The sequence below is a fragment of the Pelmatolapia mariae genome, linkage group LG1 (assembly GCF_036321145.2).
Source record: "Pelmatolapia mariae isolate MD_Pm_ZW linkage group LG1, Pm_UMD_F_2, whole genome shotgun sequence".
Taxonomy (NCBI): domain Eukaryota; kingdom Metazoa; phylum Chordata; class Actinopteri; order Cichliformes; family Cichlidae; genus Pelmatolapia; species Pelmatolapia mariae.
In genome coordinates this window covers 8,592,189-8,614,200 of record NC_086227.1, presented here as the reverse complement: position 1 = coordinate 8,614,200, position 22,012 = coordinate 8,592,189, and the positions used below count along the sequence as shown (strand labels likewise).

Sequence of the window (22,012 nt, the reverse complement as noted above, 5' to 3'; positions counted from 1 at the left end):
TACTGTCAAGCAAACGCACCGCTTCTTCTTGCTACTGCATCCACTAGATCAATGATCACATCACATATCAACTTAATGCAGTTCAGTTTTCCAACAGCGAAGACTACAAATCATGAAACAAAGTATTACTTTTTTCCCTTGCTATATGCCTGTATTTATAGTTTAGAAGTACTGAATACTTTATAATATTTAGAATCTATTTTCTCCTTGGCACTGCAACAAGTCTTAACAATTATTAGACGTATACTTAAGTCATGTTGTGTTAGCACTGCAACAGATTAGTGACCTGTCCAGGGTGTACCACGCCTACCTATGTCAGCTGGGATAGCCACTAATTTATTTCTATAGCACCAAATGGCAACAACACACTTTACATTGCAAGGTAAAGACCCTACAATAATACTATTTCCTCCTTCTTTGTGTAAGTTCCTCCTTTGTCAGTTTAGGTTTATTTGTAGTTTATTTAGCACCTCTGCTCAGCCTGCTTCAGTTTCTCTAGCAGCTGAAGCCGGTACGACTGGTCCAAACTGCTTGATAACTGGAAGAAACGCATACATCCATGGAAAGTTGTCTACTTAAATGAACACTTTGAAATAACACATAGTTGATGAGTTGTGTTAACAAGAATGCGTCCTGGTTGGCTGCGTCTCCACCAGCACCTCAAGTCTTACAGCTTTAAGCGATCACAACTCCCAAATTCTAACATTAAATTTATTGTTTCATCTCTGTTGAAATCTGATCTGTATTTCCAAATATCAGACCAGAGTACATTCATCAAAGACAGGCGCTTACACTCACTCCCTCAGATAAAGAGCATATTTGTCTTAGAGTGTCTTCCAGTTCTTAGATTATTGTTCTGCTAACTAAATTATGCATTTTCTCAAGTAAAGGAAGATTTCAACTAATTTTTGAAATGTAATAACATATTTTTGTGTGGCTGAAAACCCCACAGTGCAGGCCACTTAGAAGCAAGTGTTTGCATGTGTGTTTGTGTTCATGTGTCATGTAACCCTGCCTCTATTAGACTGATTGGATTAAGGGAAATGGATCGTAAAACTGAGAAGAGAAATTTTTATGTTTTTTAACAAGATTTTTCAAATTGGTTTTCTAGACTGTGCTTGATCTGCAGGCGTGTGTGTGTGTGTGTGTGTGTGTGTGACCGTGAGAATCCAGAACGACAGTAGCCGCACAGATAAACACAGAAAGATACATTGTGCTCCCTGCAGAATTGTTGCATTATAGTTTGTGTTGTTTGAACCTTAACTAATTTCTCAGCAATTTCCAGACAAAGCAGAGTTCTCCTGAATCACGCTGGAGGAATCTGTGTGTGTGTGTGTGTGTGTGTGTGTGTGTGTGTGTGTGTGTGTGTGTGTGTGTGTCTGAGAGAAACTAATGAAGATGGGAGTGGAGGCAAAGTGGCCTAGTGGACTGTGCCTATGAAGCTATCTGTGTAAACGTCTGATCTAATTACAACGTGGGGATCATGTGGAAACTGCAGTGCAGCTGTGGCTGTTTTTGTGTGTGTGTGTGTGCATGCGTGTGTGTGTGTATCTTGCACTTGTGTTCCCCCAGATAAAGTTTCATAGCTGCACAGAGACCAAAGAGAGAGCAGAGGGGAACATGGGGGACTAAGAGGAGCATGTAAAAATCCTTGTTGTGGTTGTATGCGTGCGTGTGTGTGTGTGTGTTGGATAAAATATGTGGAGTTGTGAATGTCAGTGCTGTAACTTTAGTCTGAAGGAGCTGCTGTTGCATGAAGGTGAGAAGGAAATTGACTTTACAGCTATGGGTCTCCTCTTCACCTCCCATTACTTTGGCCTGTTTATACTGGACCATACTGGGGAGGGTGTGTTATCATAAATTTCCCCTTTAAGAACACTTCTCAAGTTGTACCAGTTAGTTTGCAAGATTTGCTGCTTCACTTGCCTTTTATTAGGTTGTAAATTGGGGCATTACAAGTAAACAAAACGCTTAGTTACAGCCTGGTACAGGAAACTGTTTTGACCTCTATGGATATGGATAGTTTGCCCCTTTATAACTGCTCTGAGTGGGTGAGTTGTTGTATTACTCATTCATTTGGATACTGGCATTGACTGGCATCTGGATACTTGGAGTCATTAAACAGGATTTGTAACTATTATTAGAAGTACACTAGTCAACCCAGTCAGGTACCAGAATGATAATAATAAAAAACAAAACAAAACACTAAAGTAGCCTAGACAGCTCCTGCCTCTCATCTTCTCAGCCATGTCCCAGAAGCCATGTCCCTCATTATGTTCTCCAAAGACTGTTTCCTGGCTGTTTTTCACAGATGGAAAGGTTGTGTCTATATTTCACATCTGCTCGCATACTGAATTGGTTGCATAATAGCAATAGAGTTCATAGCAGTATCTGAGAATTGGAACATCAGCTGGTAAATCAAGTTGAGGACTTCATCCTCGGTACTTTTTCGCAGTGACAGTCTGGTACAAATGCCCACATTAAAAGAGACACTCTCTCTGAAGTTGTACTGCTTTATTTTACCCACAGTTATTCAGCTCTAAGTTTAAGAGGTTTGTAAGTGGCGATCAGTAAATTAAAGTCTGTTCTAGTTTCTCAAACTTCAGAATAAAGACAAAATATCTGCATGGATGATTTTGAGCTATTGTGTAGAAATGATCGTAAAACTAACTAAAAATTTAACTAATAACTGAGCATGATTATGTTGCATGTTCAAAGTGGGTGACTATTATGACAGTGTCATCAGAGGTGTCTAGTTGAAGAGCGTTTTAGTGGGTCGCACATCTCAATGCCAGGATACTAATTAGCCTTGATGAAGTTTAATGAAGGCATAACTCACAGACGTTTAATCAAATTAATAACACCCCCATTCTTTCATTGACAGAGCTGTCTGAGCTCGGGGGGTGTGCTCGTCTAAATGTGGCAACATAGGCACATTTTACTATGTTTGATTGCAGGGTGTAAGTATGAGCTGTAAGAAGCATGAAGTGCTGCTCCATTGGAGGAATATGTTTGTGTTCTTGGCACTCTGTTTCACATCCATACAATCACACAAGAGAAGGAAGGGCATACTTTGTGAGTGTGGTTCCTATGGAAATGGCTGTAAGGGCTTATTGTGTTGAAGGTTTTTTCACAGTGAGATGAGGGCAAACTGAAGCAGAAAGTGAATAAAGAGGAAGTACATCATAATATCTGAAAAGAATGACGCTTGCTTCGTGTTGAGGTCAGTGCGTTCACCTAACCTTCCTACTGCTCTCTTCATAAATCCACTCACTACCTCACTGAAACTCTTGTGTCAAGAAGTGAGGGGAAGAGTTGCACTCTGTTTGAAAAAGTACATAAAGTTTATGTAGAATGAAGAATAAGTGTGTAGTGCGAACTGTGAAAGTATGTCAAAGTGGATTTTCATGTTTTCACAGTTCTCATCACACTCAGTGAATTGTCATGCAAGACCATGTCCTTGGATGATTCTGTTCAGTTTGAGTGTAATAATTGATTTCATGTAATAATTGCTAAAACTGTATCCATGTTTTTACATTTCTTATTTGATCCTGCTTTTAAGTTTTCAAACCTTAGTTTAGGAATTCGGAAAGATTTAGGAGGAAAAAAATAGAAAAAAAGATTATGGCATTTATGATGAGTTTTAAACTTTTGGCATGCACACAGGCAGCATGAGCAATGATTAAAGAGACTGGGTCATATTCTTGAGGGGGACCAGAAAGGTGCAGCCCTGTGGTAGAAAGAAGGATTCAGTGCCCACAGAGGCTACAGAGACGCACTTGCGTGCAGTCCAAAAGCCATCAGCAAATTGTCCATTTAGGATGCCTCCTTGTGTAGCTCAAATGCTGACTGGTTGGAAAGTAGGCTTGAAAACAAAAGGAAATGATGGCAGGAAAAAACAAAACCATCATTGTATATTATCAATTTTTCAGGGGCTAAGCTAAACAGCTAACAACAGCATAAACATAATCAAGGATTGCCCACATTAGTTGTTGTTAATATTTTAGACATTGGCCCTTGGTGACAGTGCACAGCTGTAACATGCAAACATGGGCCTAGAAAGCTCTGCGTAGCACTTTCTGGACTACCAAACCATGTGCCAAGTACCTTGAGTGCACATGACACCAAAAAGCTCCTAAAAAGCTGCCATTCTTTTTATTTTAGAACCCCTGATGTTATCCTTGTAGTTTTGACCTTCTTACAGTTACAATAGCGTTTTCCCACATTGGCTTCTTTGCTGCACTTCATGCTGCAAGCCTGTTAATGTTCAAGTGGTAAGGCCTTGCTGTGACTATCCTCTCTCACAGTGAATGTGATTGGCATAGAGCCGTGCTCACCTTTTGACTGCGACCGTTCCCTTTGTAAAAACCCCATCCAACAGCTGCAGTCTGACTCATTTTTCTGTCTTCCATCATATCTTATCAGGCTTTCAATTTCTCTGACCTCTCTTCCCAGTTCAAGGCAATACAATTTATTAGCACACAGTAACACTGGATATTCATAACAACAGCAGATAAGACAAGATAACCTGGGACAACTAATACATCATGTGTTATTTCACCATTCATCTCCTCCTACTGCATCATCCTCCCTCACTGTTATAGGTCACCCTTCAAGTTATTTCTCTCTCTGCATTTCACTTACACTGAGCTAAGCGCACTCTCTCTCTCTCTCTCACACACACACACACACACACACACACACACACACACACACACACACACACACACACGTTGCAACAGTGTTGGAGTCCTGCTGAGTTGAAAGCGGCCGAGGTTGCGAAAGAGTAAATGATTTCAGCTAGTGAGAAGACAGGGGGTGCAGAGGAGATATGTATGTGTGTGTGTGTGTGTGTGTTGACCGTGAATGTAAAATGAAATGGAAGAGGAAAATCTCTGTTGGGTGAGATTGAAAGCGCTGCATGAGACTTGGCTTCCTCTGCTGTCAGCTCACACAAGTGTGTGAGGTTTGGGATGCGGGTGTGTGTACTAAAAACTCAAACGCACACATTCACAGGTATATGTACACACAGACACACACACACACACGTTTGCCATTCCAACTTGTGAGGACCCTCCTGTCAGGTATAACTGGGCCTCCAGGTGGTGTAATGTTTACCATATTCATGAGACGAAGTCATTTGAACAACTCACTGACTTGGTATTCACGACTTTGTGAGTGTAAATGTTTTGAGAACCTCTGGAAATACCACCAGTAAATGTTTTAATGAAACCTTTTATGCGTCTTTTAGAGTTATTAAGTTCAGTTAGAGTTATCAAATATTTGTCATCTAAGTCTTTAAAAATATTAAAAATGTCTTAATTTTTGTCTTTATTTTATTTTATTTTTTTTGAGCTTCAGTTTGATGTCTGGTCTTTTTGTATTTTTCAAATGAACTTTTTCCAGTTGAACTTGGAAAACAAGTGCAACAAGTCTAATCTACAAGTGCCTTACCACTTTAAAGGGAATTGATAAATACTGGAATGCCTCAGATATGTGCAAGACTTAATGGTCTAATCCTGACCCCTAACTCAAGATCAAATCCTCTCAACAAAAATAAGTGAGGAGTGACACACACACACACACACACACACACACACACACACACACACACACACACACACACACACACACACACACAAACCACCAAAAACTAAGAAGTACCCCCTTCTGTCCTTTAATCCACCACTCTCTGCAGTCTTAGCCAATCAGAGAGCAGCTGTGACCGCAGGAGCTCAGCTGATCTGAAGGTGGGAGCGAAGAAGATTAGGACCCCATTCCCTCCTTCTCTATGTGTTGATTTTCTCTCTGCATCCCCCTCATGTTTTTTCTCTCTGTCTGAACCCCTCTGTCCTTGCAGCCTCCTTGTCTCTGCCCTCTGACCACAGGAATCCTGCACGCCCAACTCCCTTTGCTTTTTTTGTTTTTCATCCAAGACTTTCTCATTTATTTCTCACTAAGCGGTTGCATTTCTAGCATCGCTCAGTTCGTCTCCCTCCCTCCTTTCCCTCGTTGTTGTCTCATCAGTCTCTTTCTTTCTGTCCCAGGATTTGACCGTAGTTGTTTGGACACATTAACATAATCCTCCTCCTCTCTGATTTATCCAACACTCGCTTGGTCCTCTCCTCCACCTCCCTCCTAAATATTTACTCCCTGCTCTGTAAACCAGGCGGGTACACTTGTTCACACAGAAGAGGGCATGATTAGAGGGTGATCGAGGGCAGAGGAAAGTGACAGAAGCAAGAGGGAGAGACAAAGGGGTTATTGGACTGAGGCCAGGCTTTACTTTCTTTTTAAATCTTGTACAAACTTGTCTGAGTAGGTTTTAAATGTTAACTACAGCAGAGGTTGTGGATTTAAGCTTTAAAAGTCTTTAAAAGTGTAATCAGTGCACTATCATATTAGAGGGCTTAACTATGTAAGCCAGCACATTTAAGAATTGATGTTTTGTAGCCCTCGTTAAAAGAAAATACTGCTTATATATTTCTTTTGCATTAACAGTGGTAGTTTTTTTTCTTTTTAAAGTATTTATTTGGTTTAGCATATAGTTTATGAATCTTCATTTTGATGCAAAAAAAAGTCACAGTACTTGTGATTTGTATGCCTCAGGCTGAAGCTGGGCAAGTGTTACCCCATCACATTTATCTGGATTTCGGTGAGTTTCATATTAACATTGTTTTACATGTCTTAGCCTATGCTGTGCTTTGCCAGCTGATATTGATTTTGGCAGAAGAAACTTTTTTTTTTTTTTTTTTTTTTTGTTCCCTTGCCAACCCTGTGTTGTTTTGTCAGAGATTCTGCCCACGCTTTAGTTTGATGAAAAGAAATAGGAGTGCTGTGTTGATGCAGTCCTAATGTTTAATAAATGCTGCCCAAATCTGCTGGCTTACATCTTAATCTGACACAGTTTCAACTTCTGTACTTTACCCCAGCGAGAGTTTAGCTGGTGTGGTTTACAGTTGGTTTTAAGTCATTTGGAGGAAAACAAAATGTGGGTCTGATTTGTTGATTTTAAAAATCAATAAGAGCTTTTGTGCTGTCCAAAACCGGGGTACACAGGGGTGTTTAAGTGGCGCAATAGTATATTTTTCACATGGCAGCTCAAATCAGAGAGATTGAAAAGAGCCGCCTGCTGAAAAGAATATGTTTACTTCAGCATTTGGGCTTGGTGCCAAACAATAAGGGAATGGCCGCAGATCCTGACGTTTCGTTTTATGTGAAGAAAATGGCAGCCAGAACTGAAAATAGTTTTACAAACACAGAGTGCTGTTGCGTCGCTGTACTTAATTAAATTGCATTGATACATAATGAATTGCACAATTATAGCAGTTCTGCTGAACTTTTTTGACAGCCAGACAAAATAAACATTTTGCAGACATCACCTCAGGCTGTGAGCGTGTGCGGTTTGCACAATTAATAGAATAATTGAAAGTAGGGAATGATAGATTGGCGGGTGCTGGTAAAAAGTAAAGAAACACAAAGGAGGGTTTATAGATCCTATTTAGTTCTTTCCAGGTGGAACGGTATTGTTAATGTAAAACAAATTTACATTGGCAGGTAGCAGCAGTTACCTAGGTGTGAGGGATTTGTAGTTTTTTGTTGTTGTTGTTATTTAGCTAACACGTGTGTTTTGGTGCTCACATGTACTTCACCTGATAGTTGGGCTTCTTGATTTTTCTACTAAAGGTCCTAATGCTCTACATCTTGGAGCGGCTTTTTCATTTTTTTCTGAATAAATGTCAGAATAATAGTTGATTTTGCTGATGGCTCAAGCATACGTGTGCATTAATCAAATGCGATATAGGTGGAGAGAGAGCAATAAGGGGCTAGCTTACCTAGTATGGGTTCTAGGGTGCCGTGTGTAAAAAGAAATTTGTTGGGCCATGAACCAGACAGTGGCAGGTTTCCACAGTAATGCACTGGTAATATGATGTGAGAATCAACTGTCACCTCGCATGCTGTCATTAACAACTTAAACTCTCGAAGTGTCACAGCACTACATTTGTAAAATACTGCAAAAGTTTTACCAATTCCACCCCCGAAACCCCACCTAAAACAAACAAACAATCAAATAAAAAATGCCTATACCAATTTGTTACAATAGTTGCTGTTATTAGTTTGTTACTTTTCAGTTTGTTTTAAGTCTTAAGTCTCTCCGTTTACCCTCTTCTCTTTTAGTTTCCACAGGAACGGATGCGTTCCTTCTTTCACTTCTTCTTTGACCCTCCAGGACCTAACACAATTACACAACTCCACCTCATCCAGCCAGAGAGCTGATAAGCTTATGGCATGATGACACATCCATCTCTCTATCCACGGTCCTAAGAATTGCTTTAAAGGATCTCTCTAGAATATTTCTCAGATCACACAGTGATCGCCTAATGGGTCTTCACCCAAATTGTGGTCATGTTTTCACAAGCACTTTCCTGTGTATTGTGAGCTGAATATGATAGTTAAATATAAAATTTCAAGAAAGCTAACATAAGAAAATGGATGCATTCATTCAGCTGGAGACTGACGATCCTAATAGTCATATGATGCTGAATTAGTCTGCATCAGAGTATTTCCTGTCATTCAGCTTCTTAAGAGGAAAATATGTGGGCTGTGAGGATGACAGCGCTTAAGTGTTACTCACTGGTGTCAAGCGCTCCGCAGAGATTTGTCATGGCAACAAGCAAACGCTTCGGCATTAATCTGCCATAATGGACGGTAAAATGTCCTGTCAATGTCCTGTATCACCACTAATCTTACACACACTTGTAGTTCATTCAGGAAAGTCACTCTTGTGATTCATTTGTACTTTGAGTGATTTATTTATTTTAATTTTGTTTAATTTATTTATTTTGTACCTTTAGATACAAAACATGGAAAAATAGTTGGAGGATAACGCATCTTTTGTTCAGTATGTTGGCCATTTTCCTATTACATTTGTAACTCATTGTTTTTAGTGGATGCTGCTGATTCTTGACCAAATGAATTGTGACTGTGCTCGATACTCCGAGGAGCTGTGCAGGTCGCTTTCATGGACGTCTTGAGTTGAAGTTGGACATTTAAGTAAGCAACCATTGCATCGTTTGTCTTTGCCTTCATGCAGTCATCATATTGCAGTTTGTGGCGTGTTTTCAGGTGGTTGGATAAGTTGGCTTTGTTACTTTGCCGCACAGATGCAACTCTAAGCACTATTTGCATGTGTTTATTCTTGGTTAACATCATTTGAAGTAAATCCAAAGTATTTCCATATAACGAACAACGATTTGCTTCAGAGGATGAGCTCTTCGTCTTCTGCTGTGAATTTTGTTGTATATCTGCCTTTTAACATACCGTATTTTTCGGACCATAAGGCGCTGCGGATTATAAGGCGCACTGTCAACAAACGGGTCTGTTTTCATACATAAGGCACACCGGATTATAAGGCGCATTAAACGAAACAAAACAGTCAGATAAGTCAAACTTTACTCAACTCATTCCTCTTGCTTCCTCCACTTCCGTACCATTGATTCATTAATGTTGAATTCTCTAGTAGCTGCTCTATAAACACTGGAACAACAGTATATGTTGTTCCAGTGTTTTTCTAATTTTTGCTATGTAACTTTGCACTGTCCACTTTCTGCTGTAACAAAGCAAATTTCCCACGTGTGGGACTAATAAAGGTTATCTTATCTTACATTAATTACTAACCTCATATTGTGGCTGGATTATCTCAGTTGTTCTCCCCTACTGAAGTTTGGTCCGTTTACAGCAATTTTCCATGCGATTGCATTTGTCAAAAAAAAACATCGGGAACTTTTATCAAGAGGAAAAAAGTTAGCGTTCATTCTCCAGGTTCACTGTGTTATGCTTTGTTATGCTAACATAGCTGTGTCGCTAGCGATCACGAGCACTAGCACACATTATATACCAGTTAGTCCAACTTCAGTAACCCTACAAACGTTACTGCTGTGTAGTTTTCTGTCTTCATTTATGTTGGAAGTGATAGCAGAGCTGTACGTTTTATTTTTGCCCAGGAATCTCTCAGTCAGAACATGTTTAGGTAACTAGCGAAACTAGCGAGCTAACTTTCTGCTAACTTCCTGCTAACTTCTAACTCCGTAAAATTTAATAAATTCTGTTTTCATGGATGCCTGGATGTTAAACTTAATTGTTACACCTGGTAAAGCAGCAACACTGATCATTTTATTAAAGATGAAAGAATTTACACAGTGTTCGTTTGACTTTGGGACCTGACACGGACGGAGTTTTGGACCCAGATTACCATGAGTCGCGAGGCTCCTGACTACGGTAGCCATAATGCTCAGACAGTCCATCAAGTGGTGCAGCTTCGTAGCTTAGCAAAGTCCTACTAAAACATTTTTTGACAGATTTTTGAGCGCCGTGCACCACATAAAACCGGTTCGAGGTCAGTAAACACAGCCAGAATTCATAGATGAGGCGCACCAGATTATAAGGCGCACTGCCAATTTTTGAGAAAATTAAAGGATTTTAAGTGCGCCTTATAGTGCGGAAAATATGGTAGTCTTGCTGGTCCAGACTAGTCCAGGAAAGTTCAGGCAGAATGATGGAGTGAACAGCTGTGGTTGACAGGGCTGGATTTGCTTCATTCTTTAATTGGTCGAGCATGCGTTTTACTTGATCATGCTCATTCATAATGGAGACTATTATTGTTGGAAGTTTAACATTTTAATCTTGATGTATCAGAGGATATATTATAGACTCAGCAACATTTAAAATGCCACATAAGCATTAATCTCTTTGCATTAAGCATAGAAAATCTAAATATGCTGTAGAATGGCTCTTTGAATAGGGGCTTTTTAAATAAGAAATATTTTAGTTTGTTCTGTAACTATATTTGTGATGGATTGCTTTAATACTGCCGGGATGCTGTTTTTGCAGCAAGTATTAGATTCAAATAATTTCTGTGCCACTGCAGTGCATAATTCCCTCGTCTTGCACTTTATTTTGTAGTTTCTACAAAAGAGCCGGTGATAAATAAGGTAATAAAAACAGGAATAAACAGTCGTTGGTGACTGGTTTTGAGGGTTTGCTTTTTACAGCAGACCATGATAAACACTGGACAGAGTTGATTATGTTGCCTCAGACAGGTAGGAAACACAATTCTGCTGTGAGTTTTCAGTGGGTTTTATGAATGCAAAGTGGCGTTGTGGACAGGGCGAGGTCTGTTTACTGTATAGGTGGAGGAGGAGGAAAAAGTCCATTACACAAGCAGCCTTCAGACACACTCCTGGAAAAAACTGTGCTGGCAGCACCACTGTGCTCTGACGGGCTCAAATATGCGCTGGATAGCAACCAGAGCTGCCCAGAATCAGATAAGCCACCTCTGTCGGGATCGGCTGTGAGAGGAAAATAAAGAGATGGACAGAGGGGATTAGTCTGGGTTTAAGGAAGGGCGAGGGACGTACTTTTACATTTTGAGACATTTTTGTATTATTTTTCAATGTGTGCTTCTTGCATTTAGATTGGAAATGAATCAGAAGTATGGCAGCTCCAGACTGTTAACGGTTCTTTTTATGCCACCGACTGTATTAAGGTCTTCATTAAGGAATTTCTACTAAAACAAATGTAAATTGAGTTTGTTCCATTCAGCAGTGAAAAGGCTGAATTTATTTATTTATTTTATCATAATCATCATCATCATCATATAGCCTGCAGAAACAAAATTAAAGACACAAGGTTATGCACAGTTTCACAATTACTTTTGCCGCCATGCCACAAGTCCAGAGTGGGTTAAGCAATGAAAGACGGGACTTTCACACCCTTTGACCATGAATCCGTTTAGAAGAAAAAAGCTGTAGTTCCCAAGTAGACACAGATGCACGCTACATGATTCACAGAGAAAAACAAAGATTTACTGATGTGTGCAGCAATTTTAATTCTCACAAATGCACGTGCCAGTCTACACGCAAAAGCCAAGCAATCTGAACACGTGCAAAACAACTTGGCAAATAAACACGTGTGCAGCTCCACACGGATCTACAAATACATGCTGCATTTAAGTGCCGGTGGAAACTGGACCATCTCGGCTTTTGGTGGATTCACGTGTCATCTGGCGTTGGGAAAGGCATTTTCCAAATGGGACACAAGCGCTTTGATTAGAACACAGGTTTACCAGCTAGGTGCTGTACAGTAGCCAATAGAAACAAACAAACAGTGTACAGACACGAGGACACCATGGCAGGACATCCCAGTGACTCGTCCTCTGAAGTGACTATATAACACTTTAAAGACTGTCATCAATTTTCACCGTTACACCCTTACATTTGTGACATGTGCGTGCACATCCTTGCACTTTTTAAGCTTGAAAAAAGCTGTGTCGCTCTCTGGAGTGCACATCTGTTTTTCAGTCTCCCTCTCTCCCTCATGTTTTCATCCTCCCATCCGTCGAGCTGGTGTGATAAGCGGCGCTTAGGCAGATATATTGGTCCCATTAGAGCCACTTGATTCAGCTACTCTACAGTGAGGAGGGAGGCCATTAACTCAAGGCCATTTAAAGACGGCCACATACATCTTCCTAAAGACGCACACACACAAAGACACACATGCATATGCAAGTCAGACGTGCAGTCAGTAAGCGTGCACACTTAACAGAGCTCATTATTATCACTTGTAACATAATGTAACAGTGTACAAGCTCTCTTAGATCATGTGTCTACCAACACAGGCAAAGAAAGAAAGGGAGGGAAAGGCAAAGCAAAAGGAAGCACAGAAACCCTAAAAGACCAAGAACTGTGTGACATTTGCATTCTCACACTCTGCTCTGTTGGCTGAAGTCTAATGGAAAAGTTTAGGGCTTCAGAGCTTGTGTGAAAACGGTTCCATTTTCTTGTTATCTCTATGGATATCTAGCCGTGCAAATAGCTTTGGCTGTATTTTAAATGTCTGTTTCTGAGATTTGCGCCTTCACCCTGTTGTAATGAAGGTCACTGAATCCTTGCGGTGCTTACTGCGCTGAAAGTTGCATTGTAAAGCAGAAAAAGAAAAAACTTAACAAGATAATCACTTTTTTTTTTTTTTAAGAAACTGTTCAGAATTCAGACTTTCCACAAATATTCCATCCTCCCATTAGATTGGGGCTGGAGGCAGAAATCTCACAGCAGGACTGATGTGCCTGCACATCTAACAAGGATAGTTCACCTTTGATGATGTCTTTGATTTTTTCCCCTCTCTTTCATCTCAAAACAGGTCATTCCATCTCCATGTTACTATGCTCTCAACACGAAACATTTACTCACAGTTGAAACCCATGTTTACTTTTTTTAGTCTTTGGCTCTAGGTTTGACATAAGGAAATGACTGCATGCATTCACACACATTTGTTTGCCAAAGTTAAAGCAGCGTAATCAAGCAATATCTGTTTGGCTACATGGTTACAGAATACGGAGAATAAAATAATACTGCACATGTTCATGGAAAAACAAGGCTTTAAGAATTGACTTAACTCTGTACTGTAATATTTAATGCAGTTAAACTCTCAGTGTAGCTAAAGAGGTCAACTTTTACACTTACACTCTCGTTTCATCACTGCGTGTATATATGTGTGCGTGTGCATGTGCACTGGAGAATAACTGGGGAAAGGAATGAGGCTGGTGTTGATGATGAGACTTGCAGGTGTGTGTATCTGTGTTTGTGTGGGAATAACCCATAGTATGCAAGTGGGAATTCTTTAGCTGGGATGAGAAAAGCTCATTGGTGAAGGTCAGGATGTGTGTGTGTGTGTGTGTGTGTGTTCGTGTGTGTGTGTGTTCTATTACATGTGCGAGGCCAGCATCGCACAGAAGAATAAATGGAAAATGTTCAGGAGCAATATTTTTGAAAGGCTTTGAAGCATGACTGAGACAAACATTTTTGTACTATTGGAACACTTCAAAGTGTAACTGTGGGAGGTGAATGAACTGGTCAAACAAGTATATAAATTTCAAAAGGAAAAAAAAGAAGAAGTTTGGGGTGGGGGGTAAATGGATATCAGCTGCAACTGTTATCCAACTGCAAATGTGAAGATGCTCATGAGGCCGCAGATGACACTGTAGTGTGATTAATGGCAAATCGCACGAACAAAAAAACAAATGAATTGATCACAATGTGCTGTGCACCCGTTTTGATGTCAGATGCCATCTTTAACCAGGGTTTCGCTAAGCCATCATTCTCTGAGCTGTCTTACTTTATTGTGGGGCTGAGGGAAGCATGTACATCACTGCAGCTATTAATAATATGCGCGCAATCCTGGGAAATGTAGGAGTGTAGCAGGTGGAGTTCATATTAGTTGAGTTCATCATAAAGTGATAACTGGAATGCACAAGATGACACAGCGGATGGAGGGTCTTGTGAGTGTTGATAAGTGTGTGTGTGTCTGTGCGCGCACATGCGTGAGTGTCAGCCTCTGAGGAATGCAGCGGTCGAGAGAAGAGCAGCGCCGAGCAGAACAGAATCCATGTGATAAGAGAGATCAAAGCTCCAGGAGACCTCATCAACTTACCTAGCAAGCTCCCTGTTGATCCACCTGATACCTGGAGCAGGCCACACCTACATACTCACTCTCCCTCTGTCTCTCTCTCTCTCGATGACCTGTCCTGGACTCTTTATTTGCATACATTTTGTATATCTCCCAATTCGTGTGTTTAAACAATCCCGCACTTTAGCAGAATATGTTTATTTAGCCAGTGCAGTGATGGTTTGTTTATGTCTGCATGTGTGCTTTTTTGCGTGCGTGTTAACACCACAATCTCTAAGTCTTCAGATAAGCTGAATTATTTATTGAAACGTTTCCGACGCAGCATTTTTCCTCGTTTTGTTGTTCGAGGCCATAAATCTGCTGACGCCTGACCAGGAAGTGTACAAGAATGCAGCTCGATCACTTTAGTTAACAATAAAAGAGGTTTTCACAGCTGTCATCAGTCTTCTGATAGGCTCTCAGGATATCACAAGTTTAAATACATTTGTACCAATGCTGAGTTTCTGCTTGTTTGGGACATTATGAATTAAACTCTTATTTTATCTAAGCTGAGATTTTCTTTTAAGAGTGAATCTTGTAAAATCTATTCTAAACGGCACTACTTGACCTGTTTTTTAAATTTTGTACTTGATTTAGCCATCACTCCCTTCAGCCACACCATAGAAGTCTTCACAAAATGTCATTTCTTGTTTACTTTCACTAGTGGTTTCAACTCCAAATGTAATTATTAACTATCAAGAAACACTCAAATACAACAAATAAAAGCTTACTAAGCTTTAAAATTGTATACTATTACATTATTATTTAGTTTTACAGTGTTGCTTGCATTCTGAATGTCTTTCAGTATTTGTTTGGACATTTGCTGCTTTTTCTCTCAATTTCAGTTCAGTTCTTGTAACAGACCATTTCCAGAGGAATCGGTGAGGTACCTAATTCAAAGGATGAACCAGACTTGTGTCTCACATAACAGACAACTTATTAAAGAACCATATTTAACCATATTTTCAGCCACTTTGTTACTAATACCCTGCTGTAAAATCTTTCAATTTAAACCATTTCTTTTAGCTCAATCTATGAAAAATACACAATTTGACAGGCGTAAAGAAATATTTTTGCACCAACAAAGTAATTCCCAAATTGTTGTTAGCCCAAAATTTAACATACTTTGCCATGGTGTGCAGCGAAACTGAACTAGTAGAATATACAAGAAGTGGCAGTTTTAAATTTCAGGTGGAGACTGTATCGTGGTTTGGGGCTGCATTTCAGGCAATGGTGTAGGGGATCTTATCAAAAGTGACTTGATTACTAAATCAGATCAGATTTTGAACCGCCCTGCAATACCAACTGGAAAGCATCCAGTTGGCAATGGCTTTGGTCCAAAGAATGACACTGAGCTTAAACACACTGCCAATGCAGTAAAAGCATACCTGAATTTAAAAAAAAAAAAAAAAAAAAAAAAAAACCCACACAATGAAAACTTATCAGTCCACAGAACGTGGATTCAACATTATTAAAGCCGTGTGGGATCATTTTGACAGAGAACAGAACTAAAGGCATCAAACATCCAAAGAAGAGCTTCAGATGTCGTTCAAGAAGCCTTGAGAACTAATAAAGATAATATTGGAATTGTATGAAGTCTAGTGTTGCCTTATAGACTGTATTTGCATGCATGTTTGCATGTTTTAGTTGCTAATTATTGCATTTATTTCACAATTTACTGGGAAAGTATAAAGAAATTAAGGGTGACTCAAGACATTTAAACAAGACTCTTTTGGCTGTACTGTAGTTTTCATAATTCATTGGCTGTATTTCAGTAATGTTGTAAGAGATGTTGCACATGAAACAGATAAACTATTATACTGTGGTTCATAAAGTGTGGCTCTTAGATCGTGACGGATCATGTCTCCATTTCAGGAATAATTTATTATAATAAAGTGAACACTGTTGTACTGCCTTTGTAGATTTACAAAGCTTTCTTTGTTAGGAAATGTTTATGGATAGTTTCTCCTGTTTTCTGATTTTACAGATATGTAATAAACTCAAAATGATGACTTCCACACACAGATGCAAGCAACAAGCTAACTTCAGCTCCTGCGAACACTTTGTCAAAATGTAGATTATAGTCATTACTGGTGAACCTTATTAATCTGACATGTCACAGACTCTGTCTTCATCACAGTAAAGACTTGTACTTAAAGTCTTTTAAAGACATGTCAGTCTTATAAGAAATGTGAGATTTTAGATTTCAACGTACATGAAAGGAGTTTGTGGTTTTGTTGGAAAAGTCAGAAAACATGTGTCTCTGGCCTTTAAAGGCGAGTGTCTTTGGTGCTCTGTGATCTTTATGGACTAGTGTTTTTTGTTTTTTTTCCTCCTCAAATTATTCTTGTTTAGAGTATTCTGAAAAACTGTTGTGTATTTTAGTGTCTAGAGCAACACATTTGGTTTAGATCCATAGGCAGTTGCATTCTCGTGCGAGCGGCATGATTTGACATTCGTACCATGATAAGTGACAGCAAAAAACTGGATCCACCTCAGTAAGATTGCCATCTCAACTTTTACAGAAAAAATAGCCGGTGTGAGCATTCAGACATGAAGCTGATATGTTAAGATGCTGTCAGGTTACCTGAAAGGAGTGCCTTTATGAAAGGGGCTCACAGATTCTATAAAATATGTTGTTAGCTGACAAAAATGTAAAGATGCTTAAAATGTCTTCCTGTGATAAAGTGACACATACCAAATTCATGTGATGTCTCTGTAAGGTGATTTTTCATCTTATATTGAACTGAATCCAGTGGCTGTCTGAATGGGGGGGGAAATAAACTGTTGGCATTCTGTGGAACACGGTTTGCTGAAATCCATTATGTACACATGCTGAGCCAAGCCTCCAGTGTGACTGTGTGATTTAGACAGCGATCTTCAGAAGGTGAAGAGAATGTGAGGTAGACCAAGAGGGAGACAGGTTCTCTTTGCTTATGATTCTCTCTCTGAATAATGTAGTATAATGTTGGGGTATATGGGTCAGTGGGGTTTTACTTCCCCCTGGAGACCAAAGGCACACCCCAGCACACACGCAGATACACACTTGCTTAATTCACTCCCCGAGTCCTGGCTTGTCTGCCTGTCTGCCTGGCTGGTTAACTCGCTGCGTGACGTCATACATTTTTCATCAAGTCTGCATTGCTTGGTCAATATTTCATATCTGCTATTGACAGTCGGGTGAGAGTCCATAGTAAGGAGCCGCTGCTCCCTCTTTTCCCTTCGCCTTCTCTCCCTCCTCCTTCCATCCCTCTCTGGCCTGTAATTAAATTAGCTCTGTCTGCAGATGACAAAGGGCCAGTCATTCGGGTGGTGCTTAGATAGCAAGTAGCTGCACTCTGTAGAGCGGATATGAAGTTAAGGAGGAATGCGCTGAGCTGAGCTCAGTACCTCTGTTAGGGTAAAAAGGTGGGGAAGAAGAGGATGCCTGGATCCAGGCCTGCCTCACGCAATGAACTTAGACCAGATACAGAGTGAAGATTTTTTATTTCAGCTGTTTGGCAAACTGACCTTTAGGGCACCTAGTGGCCTCCCAAGAATGATGACTGTGAATTTAGGATGTCCAGGCTATGATTAATAATTATTTTTTAGTTGTGATGAGTACTTGTCCCATCTGTGGCATGGTCAAAATAATGTTGAAAATTGTTTAAAAATGCCTGCTGTAGCATTACACTGTCCAAGTTAGCATATTTGTATGTTTGTTTGTTTGTTTTTTCATCTGAAGCTGCATACACACTTTGCTATTCGGGGCTGACCCAGATGAAATATGACCAGGGTGGAAGAATGGTGGCTATATCTTTGGGCGTGTCTCTAAAACTGTGGGCCTGTGTCGCACAGTGAGAGCACAAATGTGCTACTACTCATCAATCATTAGGATTGCAGCATGAAAACATGCTTTTATCAAGATCCCTCAAACATCTAAATGATTACACAAGCCCAAATGGAACAGACAGAGGCAAAACTTTTTAAACTGCAAATAAAAAATGTAAGATCGTTGCTTCTAGACTCTGCATTTTGAAGCCTCAGGATTAGTGTTCAGCCTGCTGCCATATTGGTGTCTTGGAGCCAGAAATTAGCAGCTAACTAGCGAGCATAGTTAGCAAGCTGCAGTATGGCATACACACGAATCGCATTATAATCAAATACTAGAATTTTACTCACCAAAACCAAAGTATAAACTACTAAAATTGTTTTTACCACATAGCAGACTATGTTATTTGTCAGATAGTTCCATTAAAGTGCTGCAGTTGATACTAACAGCACAAACATAATGAAGAGGTCCAGATTAGATGCAGCTAAATGCTGTAGCTGTCCATGCTAGCACACTTGAAGCCTCAACAGTATCTGGCCTACAGTTTAGTAGGTATTTTGAAAGTACTTATAATTAGTGTTCATTTTGACAGACAATTTTTATTTAAATTTAGTCGCAGTCTTTTGAATGAAATGTCATTTGATTTTCGTCATAATCTAAGTTCTTTTAGTTTTATTGAGTAAATAAAATGTTTTTAGCTGTGAGAGTTGCTCCACATGGTTTACAAAGCGTCATTTGTTGACATCAAATGTGTAATATGTCCATATGTCTGCTCTTCTCTTCCTCACAAGTGCTGACATTTAGTGTTTTCATGAGAAACGCGGAGCATGGGAGCTAGTTGTACAGTTTCCCAGGGGCAGATCAAATGTCCGCGTCTAACCGTACCGCTCAAGATTACTTCAGAATATTTTCATCTCGTTTTTATTCGTTGACAAAAGTGTGAATACATTTCATTGTAGTTTTTGTCCTCATGCATTAGTTTTTATTTAGTTATTGTCGTGTAGTTGTCAGAAAAAGAGGTTGTTGACGCAAACTGTCAAAATGTATTGGTCAGCAACACTGCTTATAATATCCTCATAAAGACATTAGCACATCCCATCCATGTTGTTCGAGTTTTTTCTTTTGTGGTCCTCTTCTCTCAGCTGCTCAGTGTGTTTGTTTGTTTGTTTGTTTGTTTTCGCTGCTGACAGCCTTGTTGTCTACTCTCGTTTACTTGCAGTGCTCCCCACCTGCTCACCGCTGGACTTCCACTGTGACAATGGCAAATGTATCCGTCGCTCTTGGGTGTGTGATGGAGACAACGACTGCGAGGATGACTCCGACGAACAAGACTGCCGTAAGTACACTTTGTCTTTCTTGAAAACACAAACAGTAGCAAAGACATACACTCGACCTGCTCCGTTATCCTCAAGGGGATGACTTATTAAAGTGAACAGATGTTTGAGGCAGCCATGTGCAATGAGGTGTTTGTTTAGAGTCTAAAAGAGTTGCCTGTCTGTTGCACTCACAAACACACGGGCGATCGCACGTGCACACGAAAACATCGTGGCAAGAGGTCAGCTCTCCCACGGTCACAGCACAAGACTTTGTTTGACCTTTGACTTGACTTTATTTTGCTCCTCTTTTGTTTTGAGGCGTTATCTGTGTTCTAAGTCGTGTGTTCTTGCTGAAGTATCCTCAGCTTCCTACCAGGCAGAATCGTGACAAACACTGTTAAACTAAAAGGAAAAACCTGAAGCTTTGACCGCTACAGTGAGGGTGTCTGTGGTCTCTGTGTTGCTATGTGAGACATTTTGCTGACAGGGTTTGTGTCCAGTCGTCCCCTTAAAGTGAAAGTGTTGATGCAAATCAGTAAGTTTTTCTGAGTGATAACCTTTAACCTCTGGTTTCCAGCTTGATTTTGAGGACATTTTTGAGAGAGGAAGGTAATTTCTCTGTTCTCACTTCCGTCTTTTTTTTTTTTAATGGGTTAATGTAGCCTTCAGAAAATTGTCAGATAAACATGATAAGGAAACCATTTTACTAACTCAACAATGTGCTTGCCTTTTTAACCAAGGGCAGTTTTAGGTTCATTTGAGGTTAAGAATAGGAGTTGTGATCTTTAAAAGAGGTCATCAGAAGTAGAGGAGTACAACTGCTTGTCTGTGTGGGTTTTTTTTTCTTCTTTATTTGAGGTGTGGCCAGTGGTCAGATTCTGAATCCACATTTAGTCTCTATATTTACCCATGACAACTCAGAAGGCTCTGTGTGTGCAACCTGATCGGGGTGGATGCATGCTGCAGGCCGGACATTCTATCACAGCATCAGAAGCAAGTTCGGCGATTTAGTTCGATCAACTTTAACACTCTGTGCGGAGGACTGGAATAGTTACAAGCAGTGACATGTCCTTGATGGAGACGACACATGGCAGTTAGGCAGTGTCCTTCAACTCACTTCTAGATCTTTGAAGGATCTTCAGCCAACAACATGTTGCTTAAATTATACAATTCATATCAATTATTGGCGATTGTGTTGCTTGGCTTTATTGGTTTACTTTGGCCCCAATAAAAGTGGTATTGAGGTGACAATACCGAGAACTTGACATAGACCTCTTATGCTTCTTTGCAACTTCAAACCTTCTTTCTTGGACTCAGCTACAGTAACTTTGATTGATGCACAGTTCATAATAATCCTGGTTGTTGTATATTTTGTTTTTATGCCGCCCCTAAACCAGAACTCTTCTTTTAAAATTGATCACCCCTAACACACCCCCTTTAGCTTTTCTTCTGATTGGCTGCCCCTCACAAACAGAATGTTAGGTGGGTGGGGCCCGGACAGAGCCAGAACTGCAAGTATTTGAACTCACGTTTATGCTGGGCTCATTATTTGAAACTTTATGATCATTCACCATTGTGGTAGAACTAGAAAAGTAGAAAAAACAAAATAAGGGCAAAAGTAGCTCCACTTGATAATTCTGTACATCAGATCGGGAACAACTCGTCTTTCAGCATATTTTGGCTAATGTGGAATTAGGAGTAGATCACAAAATCTGTATTGTGATTCTGGCTCTGCAAAGGAGTGGTGGCTGGGTTGGGTAGGCTTTTGATGGAAGGTAGCTATTAATCAAAAGCAGGAACGTTTTTGTTTTTGGCTGGCTTAGTAAGCTTCTGAGTCAGCAGGTTGGTAACTATAGACCAGAGTGACAGTCTTATTGGTAGCTTCTGGTCTTGGTAGCAGTAGCTTGAAACTGTGCGTCTTTAGTTTATACACATCAAAGGTTTTAACAGTATTTTAGTTCCATATATTGGATATCAAAGATGACCATGACCTCATATCTTGATTGGGAGCTGCTATTATAAATTCTGTATGGTAGAAATCTGGCCTTCCCATTTTGTTTTTATTTTAAGGCAAGCGAGGCATGTTTTTGTAAGAAAAAGTGATATATGACTAATGCTAGTGTTGGCTGGATAGCTTGATAACATGACGCATAGGGTCACGGTGATACTAAATGAGGTTCTTATTTTGGCAAGCAAAAGTGTATGAATATTTTTGCTCAGTTTGGCGTGTTTTCTTTTCATGTTGATTAAAAAATAAACTGGAACCACCTTCTTATGCTTTTGAAGTTAATAGAATGAATATGTAACTCCCCACCAAAGCACTAGCATTAAATCTGTAGAGCTAATCTGTTGATTATAGCACTGAGTCTTGTGAAGCATTTGG

The 22,012-nt window shown here is 39.9% G+C and overlaps 1 protein-coding gene across 2 annotated transcripts in view; it reads left to right on the top strand.

Annotated features, from left to right (window-relative positions):
- The window catches only part of lrp4 (low density lipoprotein receptor-related protein 4), a 104,733-nt gene that overhangs the window by 48,193 nt on the left and 34,528 nt on the right, over positions 1 to 22,012 (top strand). For both annotated transcript variants that reach the window (XM_063471082.1, XM_063471073.1), the window contains exon 3: positions 19,533 to 19,649. In XM_063471082.1, coding sequence (XP_063327152.1) covers positions 19,533 to 19,649 — 117 coding nt within the window. The remainder of the gene's footprint in view (positions 1 to 19,532; positions 19,650 to 22,012) is intronic.